The following is a 9,343-nucleotide window of genomic DNA, read 5'->3' as shown; positions in this document are numbered from 1 at the left end:
GTGGGAGGGGTCCCTGCCCATGGCAGAGGGTGATACTGGGTGGGGGCTTTAAGGTCCCTTCCAGCCCAAACCGTTCTGTGATGTTATGAAATTCACCGTTCTTGAAAAAATGTTGCTATGCCTGCTTTCGCCCCGATAACCATAAACAAGTTAAACTCTGAAACTTGGCACTCAACTAACGCTCATTTGGGATTACACATGGGCCCAGTCTGAAAAACAACCATTTGGACTATGATGAATTGTATTTTGCTAAAACCCCTTCTGAGCCTGCCCTCTTGGGCTGGACTCATACTGTCATCTGTTTTGGGTCGCACCGCATCGAGCGAAGCGTAACCACATCCAACAGCTCAGCAGCTGCAGAAACAGCTTCCCAGCTTTGTGACCACAAAGTGCACAGCCCCGGAGCTATGTATCTCGCAGGGAGTTGGAAGGGAAGGTCCGTCAGGCGTACGGCAGCCTAAGGCGGGGAAAGGCGAGGGGTGAGAGCATTTTTTTTTCTACGGCAAGGAAAGGAAAGAACCTGATCAGGATCAGACTGCCAAGCTGTTGAGACTTCAGGTCCGGATGGGAACAGGTCTCTCCACGACTGTGCCTGGCAGGATCGGGTACGACTCGATCTTGTCAACAATGGAATGAAGAAACCGCTTCCAGCCCCGCAACGTTTTGAAGATGAGCCCGAGAAAGTGGCCAAAGACTGTGGCAAACGCGGAGAAAGCTGGAGTCTAAAACATGTGCCTTAGATGAATCTACAGCGGAAATGTGGGTTGTTTATGTCTTCAGATGTTGACTCCAGCCGGGGTGGACTCTTGTGATGTGGCTGGAGAATTAAGTCATGTTTGCAACACTGGCAGCTGCTTCCTAAGTATCTGAGAAAGGAAACCCGTTAAGATGGGCCAGAGCTTGCAGTGTGTGCATCTCAAAAGAAAGACAATCTTTATTCAAATATTTCTAAACGTTTGGGTTTTTAAACTATAAACATACTTTTAACTGTAAAAAAATTAGCTTTTGTAAGCCTAGCTGAATTCCCTTTGAACGGCATCTCTCATCCCAGCTCTTCCATGTGTATCCAACGAGAAAGTACTTTCTTCCTGGACAGATGCAATGAACTCTCCTGCAAGCTCCCCACATACTTGAAACACACACTTGCCATAACCAGAACAAGGTGCCTGCAAACGGGATTTCCCTAGAATAAAACTAATTCACAAAGGAGGGGGAGGGAGAGGGGAGTTTTATTACAGAGCAGAAAAAAGTAAAAATTATATCTGTTCTGGGTGAATCCAAATTCAGAACGATTTGTTACGTTATGGTCTTTTAAAGGTAAAAATAAAATTATAAGCATGACTACCAGATAATTGCAGTGCAATAACAGACTGAAGAAACGCTGTCTGGACCAAGTGGAAGATTCTGCTCTCAGTTCTGCTTAGACACTGGAGTACCGCTTCCTTGGACTTGCACAAACGTGGTGCAAACAACTGCTGGAGCAGAGGCTGGAGCCTCCCCCTACCAGCACCTTCACCCTAGACGCTATAAAAAACACCCCGCTCAAGCTGCCGGGTTGCTTATAACCGGGTTCAAGTTTCTGACTGCTGTCAGGAACGGAGCTCAGCAAATCCACGCCTGCCTTGACAAAGAGCTCGCTTCCCGTAGCAAGTGAGGAAAAGGTGAAGCCTGTGTGGGATCACAGACATGGCCCACTTCCTTACCTGGTGGAATCTTGCAAACCGTTGCTGGGTGCCAGCCGTAGCGTTGGTTGCAGTTGGGAGACTGGACAAAAATGGCACTGTCACTAAGGCACTCGGCAAACACCTCACCGCCAATGTAGTAGAGTCTTACTCCTCTTCCTAGGAAACACACGGCAGAGTTTTGGTTTAGCTCGGAATAGTCGGCTGCGAAATCTGGAAGAAGAGCTGGCAGAGACGCAGACGACCTCTGCACAAGGCAGCTCTCAACAAGCAGCTGAACTAGGAATGATGGAAAATGAAAAGCCCGTCTTCTGGCCCACCGGTACTGCCTTGAGGGAGCAGTGAATCTGCTCTGTGAGTGCGTTAAGCTGAGGGAGGCAGAAGAACCAATTTATAAACCCAGAGCTGCACCCTCCAGCCCCACTGTCACTCACAGCCTGGGCTGCCTAAATTTACCACCTCACAGCCTGCTACTCCAAACATACACGTCCCTGGTATTTCCCACACGAATGTTCTATCAGTTAACACATGCTGTTCAACCTTTTCTGAAAGTCATCACAGCTGGACACAACTGTTTGTTTGTTTACTCAGGGATCTGGAATTGAATTATACCACCTTTTCATGTCATTGCCTTTTGCCTGAGATGACACTGTATACAAGGACAAATATACTTTTCCCATAGGAGTTTACACAAATTATTAAAATCTCAGTTAATAAAGAAAAATTTCAGGAACCCATCTTTGTTGCACAAACAAACATTTGTTTTGGTCTTACATTCCTATCTGAATATCCTGTTTTCGTTACTCCATAAGGAGCCTGCTGAATTTAAAGACTCATTTCTGAATCTTGGTGGGTTTTCTGAGGTTGGGGTTTTTTTTTCTTGGTGCTAGAAATCTTATTAGAAACAAGTAAGGAAAAGTTCTCCCGCAGGAAGTTTACTGCCCAGGAAAATGTGTAAAGTGCAGCAAAATCAGGATGAAAAGCAGGTTCATTTTTGATAGGAGTCAGCAGAAAACACAGCAAAGCATAAGCAGTTTTGCCTTTTATTAAAATTGCATAAATTCGGGATATCCCATTCAGTGCAAGTTTAACTGAAAGCAAGACTGAATGTTACCCTGCAGTATAAGCAGGAGAAGTGGAAACTGAGATGAAATTCAAGGAACTAAGCTTCCACTTACGAAAGAGCAGTCAGTTAGAAAGTAAAACAGCGCAGGAGGAAAAGGAATACACAAGATTATCACCAACGTCCATCCAAATACAGAAGAGTGTGTGTAAAGGTTTAAATTCCAACTTTAGTGTTCCTCAGTGCGGTTTTTAATTATACCTTTATGAAAAAGTACAATTAGTGTTCCTTTAGGGGCGATTAGCCTGCTAAAACACCATGGAGCATCTCCACCTTCCACCTTGAAAGACACTGACTAAACCAAGGAAATAGGGATTACCGATGTGTCGTCTTGTGAGTTCCACTGCTGCATTTCTGTTCACGTTGGACAGTAAACCGAGGCAGAAGCGTTCAGAATTAGACGGGTCAGTGAAACCATCCACGGTCATGGAGGGCTGAGAGGCGTGGAAGGTCTCTCCCACACGCTGGTTGAGTTCGTAGTAGGATATCGAGCACCAGAATGCTGGCTCGCAGTAGGTAACGGGCTGCAGATCTGCACAACACAGAAAGCAAAATGAATCCCAGGCCTGCAGGAGGGGAAGGCGGGGATGACCAAAAGTGATCATTCTGAACTATTGTTCTGCTTCATTCCTTGGGATCACTTTAACCACCAACATAAAGTGACTTGACAGATTTTAATGGAGCGCAGCTAGAAAGTTACATCACCCCCAAAGCTTCTGGCACACGGAACAACCACGAACAGTCAAAGACATTAGTCACTGAGCAAGTGGGGTGTCACTTAACTACCTTCGTACTTGGAGAAAACGTTAATAAACACACTCAGCTTTACTATGAAACGTGGGATCGCTTTTCGGTAGTCAGGACCCTAAAAAGAGAAAGGGAAGAGAGAGAAAAGGAAGAAAAAACAGCTTGGGAAGCGCAGACCGCAAGCCTGCTTTCAGCAACGCAGCTCTGCTGCTGCTGTGCACTCACGCCAAGCAGCCAGCCGTCCGGCTGCCGTTCCTACTGGCTCTGTTACGCCCTCTCAAGCACCGATGACACACGTAGCTGTCTGCAACGCGCACCAGTTTGTACATAACACTGGCATCAAAGTGATGCCAAAATTAGATACATTCTTCCAGTGTGCTTGATCACAAATTCTCAAAAGAAAACCCGTTTCCCCACTCGATGATGGCGCATCTCCCTTACTGGGCTGATGGTCTGACTCAGCCTGTGGGCCGAAGCCAAAGAACCCAAGCTCCTGAGCAGGCTGCGGCAGCCTCCGGAAGACAATACCTCATACGCATGGAAGGTGGGACGTTCAAATGGCATGGCATGATTTAACTGCTCCCACTGCAGCCAGAGATTTCAGCAGAGGAAGGCTCAAGTAGAATATTCTTGGAAATACTGCACTAGGTGGTGCCCAGCTCTGCCGCAAGCCAGGATCTGCTGAGCAGAGGAAGCGGAAAGCAGAGGAAGCTAGGGGTTAAGTGCTCCATTCCCCACATTCAACGCAAGAAATAAAAGCAAGAGAAGAATTCCCTCCAGCCCTCCCCTCAATTTATCACTTCATCCCCATTCAAATGGCGCTTAAAAGCGGAGCAGAGCAGCTCCTCATCTGGCAAAAGAGTTAACATCAAGCAGCAAAACCCAGCTTTTTCCATAGGCTTTCCCATCTGTTGCTCCGGCAAGGCATGGGCCAATCTGTGCTTAAGGGACCAGCTCCAAAAAATCGGAGACAGATTTTTCCCATCCCAGCCTCCTCTGACACTGAAGAGAGTGCCTCTACAGAGGTTTGAGAGTCATTTCTCAGCTGCTCCTGCTCTAACTCCGTAACCTTTGGAAACAGGTTGAAGCAGCCTGGCTTCAGCCAGAAGATGCTGGTTTCCCCTCCATTAGTGTGGTGTGTGAGATCCCGAAGTAGCTAATAACCAGAAAAAAGGGTTGGTTTCTGCTTTGTTACGAGCACTGCTGACAGCAAATATGGGATTGAATGGAAGTGCAGCTGGGGGGCTCTGTAATCCTTAGCAGATCTTCAAAGTCTGTGAATTTTGGAGCTTATACCCCTTCCCAGCTTCTTTCAAGGTCTCTCTCTTTCCTTAATTCAATCATCTGAAAGAAAAATACTGTGTCGCAAGCAAACCCGATGTTCCTGCTCTCCTCCACACATTACACCCACAGAAGAAAAAGCGTATTTTCCTCCTAGGGAAAAGGACACGATGCTCAGAGCGAAAGCTCACAGAAGGCAGCTCGATACGTCAAGCTGAGATCCGGTAAGCTGCCGTTTCGACCCATTTTAAACAATTCCATGGCTTAAAGCAAACATTTCTGATATGGAACACACCCAAGTGTGTTTACGGTCTCTGCCTTTTTCTCTTGGATGACATATTTGACTGTCCCTCTGGAAGGTGCCACATCAGGGATATTTCTCCAACACCAGGCTCCTTTCACCCGTTAGCAGTATCTCTACACATCGGAGCCGACTCTGGGCTTCGCAGGACTCCGGTGCAATTTTTATAGGGGTAGTGCAAATACCAGCACAATCAGAGTCTGTGAAGGTGTGTCCAACCACTTCAGAAAACAGACTCTGTTCCACACGACTGCTCTTGCTCCACAGCAAGTGCCTTTCTCATTGAAAAGCTGCTCGGCTCCAGAAAAATCCAATCCCCTTTTGTCAATCCTTAAGCAACGGCCTCAGACTGGTACTGTTCAAGCTATAAAAACACCGAAGCCCATATTGCTCTCCATGGTTTCATGGTCCTTTCCTTCAGACACCACCTCCGCTTGGTTGCCACTCAAGGAAACTGTGGATTCCCCACTGAAGGATGAATGGAAATTTCATTTCTGGCTTATTTGCAATTTGAGGAAAGACACAAACCAACAAATCCTATTTTGAAGAAAAACTTGTCTCTAAAAAATGCAACTGAGATTTTAACAATGCTGTTTTCTCCTGTGATTTGTGGTCTTAGGCTTCAGATTAAGCTGTCATGGGATGGGCAAGTTACCTTTTCTGTTAGAGCTGTCCTGAATATTCATTTTCAATTTATGGATCTACTGTTTGGGGAGAAGTAAGAGAATGTAGCTCTTCTAAGGCCAAAGAATCCTGAGGGGGTATGCAATCAACCAAACCACGATGCATTAAAGCCCAGCAAATCCTGCCTGAATCGTCTCCATACGAGTTCAGCTGTGACTCACTACAGCTTTGCTTTCCCAAGTGGCCACTGAGTATTCTATACTACCCACACGGCATCTTCCTGACAAGATGAAAGTACTACCTGTTCAACTGCAGAGGAAAAAAATCTGCTGGCTGCTTTGCACACTCTACACAGTGTGCTCTGAGCCCGAGAGCCTACTTCCAGTTAATGAACTCCCCCCCGCAGTTCTGCCTCCAGCGCTGGGCCCCCAACAGCAGAAGGACACGGAGCTGTTGGAGCGAGTCCAGAGGAGACCACAGAGGTGCTCTGAGGGCTGGAGCCCCTCTGCCCTGGGGACAGGCTGAGGGAGTTGGGGGGTTCAGCCTGGAGAAGGGAAGGCTGAACACCCTGGAGGGTTACAAGAAAGCTGGGGGGTCTTTTCCCAAGGGCAGGGAGTGACAAGACAAGGGGTAACGGGTTTGAATGGAAAGAGGCAGATTGAGATGGGACACCAGGAAGGAATTCTTCCCGCAGAGGGTGGGGAGGCACTGGGACAGGTTGCCCAGAGAAGCTGTGGATGCCCCATCCCTGGGAGTGTCCAAGGCCAGGCTGGATGAGGCTTGGAGCAACCTGGGCTATGGAAGGTGCCTGGGCTATGGAGTGTGTCCCTGCCCATGGCAGGGGGTGGGACTGGGAGGGCTTTAAGGTCCCTTCAACCCAAACCAGTCTGTGATTTGATGAATGTGTTTGATACACAATCTGTACCAGAAGTTACTGACATATGTCACGCAACTACAGTTGCAAGTTGCAGCCACAGTAATTCTAACTCCCTCCTCAAAATGTAAAGATAAGTAGGGGTGCACACTCCGTTCCCCTCTGTGCTTTGAGGAGGGTTGTCTTCTCACTCCTTTGGAAAACAGTGTTTCAACACAGAAAGTAACAGAGGCCGCTGTTGCTGATGGATTTGACTGCGGGGAATGTGCTTTTTTCACTCACAGCTTTTGCGTCAAGTCTTTTGTGGAGCAAACACTGACAATGGATTTCCTGTTCACCAAGGGACTGCCTCACTCCAAAATAACAATACGCATGCAACCTCAGGTCTGGCCCTTGGCCAGCGTAAACTCCCCGACTTCATTCCCAACGTCCACATAATGCTGGCAACTCTCCTTTCATTTTGGGTGTTTGCTGTATTTTGTCCAGTTCCTATTTCAGTGATACAGAAGAGCTGGTTGGATATCTGTACCTCCCATTTAACGCTTACGTTCGACCACTGAAAACCTGACAACTGAGAAGGTTGGACCAAAACCAGAATGCAACCAAATCAAACACACAAGCTGGGGTGAGAGAAAAACCAATCCCAATCCCAACCTTGCCACACTTCTGTGCCTGTGAACGGGAAGATGAAACTCCCCAGCTTCCTTCGACCCCACGCGATGGTCTCGCAGCTTTATGCTAAAATACATACACTGCACTGCAAACCACCCCACCTTCCACTGCCCTGCGTGGTTTGCCTCATGCTAGTTTATCGCCTTTGTAATCCTCTGGAATATGGCCATGGGATTTAAGTCCAAAGTTCAGCTTACACAAAGTAAACTGTCTTAAATGCTTCAGGTAGTTCTGGTCAAATAAACGCACATCAGGACCGTGACGTTATTTTCTTAATGGCAAATCTGCAAAAAACCCACTGCGTTCTGCTGCCGAGAGCTTGCTGGTCATTTTCCTCATTGGACACCGCTGTGTTTTTTAAATTTCTATTCCACTTTCTTAACGAACACATAGAGAAAGCCTGATTAAACCACTGCAGATCAAAATACAGCTCTGGACACTGCAGTGTTCTGCTTATCCACAGAATCATACAGCACAGCAGAAGCAGGAGCACCGCAGGTCACCAACTAACTTCCGTCTGACCTGCAAAGCTGCCGAAAAATTCTGCTCTCGCAGCCTGTGCAAGCACTTTCTGGGCTGCAGACACCATCAGGCTGAAGGTCTGATGGGCTGCTGCTCCTCTCACCCACACGGCTATAAGCAGCTCCTGACTCCAGATGTGCCATCCACAAGGTACAGACGATGACGGTTTCATCGTTTGGCAGTTTTCAGAGTTGCTCAGCTACATGCCATTTCCTTTCTTACTTCGTAGCTTCCTCACATGTAAAAGTTAACAATAACATTTTTAAGAGAGACAAGACCTTCTTAATTTGTGGAAGCTCTTGCCTAAGAGCAAAAAATATTTGGTTTGCAAAACCTAATCTTTTAGTGCTGGTAAGGTAAAACGCTTTTCTGATGTCTGTTCCTTGGACTACGAAGAGATTCCTTGTGGTTAACCAGCTTCACCTGCTCCGACTTAGTTTTTGTCACCAGACAGCACATTAGACATCTGACAGGCCCATCAGCTGAGCAGCATGTGTTAATAACCAGCGTCCTCGTTAGAAAGGCTATGCACCAGGGCCTCTTTCCTAGAAACTCCTTTCTCCCTTATGTAAGGCAGATGCCACAGTCATCTTGCCAGGTTGGTTCTGTTACATGTAATTGGCTTTTTATATTTAGGTTGGAAAAAAAAGAAAAAGAAAAAAAAAGCTAGAAATCCTCATCAACTCCTAGGCAGCACACATAATGGTTTCAAATTTTAAAAAAACCTCGGCCATGTATTCTTTTCTTAGGCTTTAACAGTTAAAGCAAATAAAAATCTAGCAGCACTGTGGCAATGTATTCCATGATTCGGGAAAAAAAAAAAAAAAAGAGGCAAGAAATCCCCCCTTCAACAGCCCCAAGATATCCACAAGTCAGCCAATGACTAACAAATTTTGGAGCAGTGTCAAAGTACCCTGTGCCAGGATTAAAAGCATATGTAAACTTTACAGCTATGGTTATTCAAGAGTAATCTCAAGTGGCCTCTGTCTGCTGGCTTAATGAACGCTGAGAGAACTGAGCCTGCAGCTAGCCAGACCTAGGCGTGCTTTTTATGAGAGACTGTTGAGAGCAATTTCAAACAGGGCAAGAGCTCAAACTGATGAAAATCAGACCTTTTCTGTCTGTAGGTATGAAAACAAAGGGCAGCGCCTTTTGATATGATAACTGAGGCTCAGAGATAGCCACAAAACCTCCAATAGTATCACAAAGGCCCTGTTCAACTATTATTCCTTCTTCTTCAGTTTTCCTCCTACTTACTGTCTGCGAGTCATGGAGTGAATCAGTGACACCCATGGTCTAGTACAGCACTTAGGGCTGGACTATATTCCTCGCGCCCAGGATGGAGTTAGGTGGGGGAAAGATACAGAACCACAGAGTCACTAAGGTTGGAAAAGACCTATAAGACCATCCAGTCCAACCATCAACCCAACACCACCAAACCCACTAGACCATGGCCTCAAGCGCCACCTCTACACGCTCCTTGGACATCTCCAGGGATGGTGACTCCACCACTTCCT

At 46.7% G+C, this 9,343-nt stretch overlaps 1 protein-coding gene across 1 annotated transcript in view; it reads right to left on the bottom strand.

Annotated features, from left to right (window-relative positions):
* LOC104512398 (mothers against decapentaplegic homolog 3) overlaps positions 1-9,343 on the bottom strand; it is a 19,584-nt gene that overhangs the window by 5,607 nt on the left and 4,634 nt on the right. Inside the window, exons 5-6 of the mRNA XM_010155362.1 lie at positions 3,125-3,337; positions 1,704-1,841 (exon numbers count right to left, since the gene is read on the bottom strand). Of these exons, the coding sequence (XP_010153664.1) occupies positions 1,704-1,841; positions 3,125-3,337 (351 nt within the window). The remainder of the gene's footprint in view (positions 1-1,703; positions 1,842-3,124; positions 3,338-9,343) is intronic.

The sequence above is a fragment of the Eurypyga helias genome, unplaced genomic scaffold (genome assembly GCF_000690775.1).
Source record: "Eurypyga helias isolate BGI_N326 unplaced genomic scaffold, ASM69077v1 scaffold11907, whole genome shotgun sequence".
NCBI lineage: Eukaryota > Metazoa > Chordata > Aves > Eurypygiformes > Eurypygidae > Eurypyga > Eurypyga helias.
The sequence above is the reverse complement of the archived record's forward strand: the minus strand, read 5'-3'. Positions and strand labels throughout refer to the sequence as shown.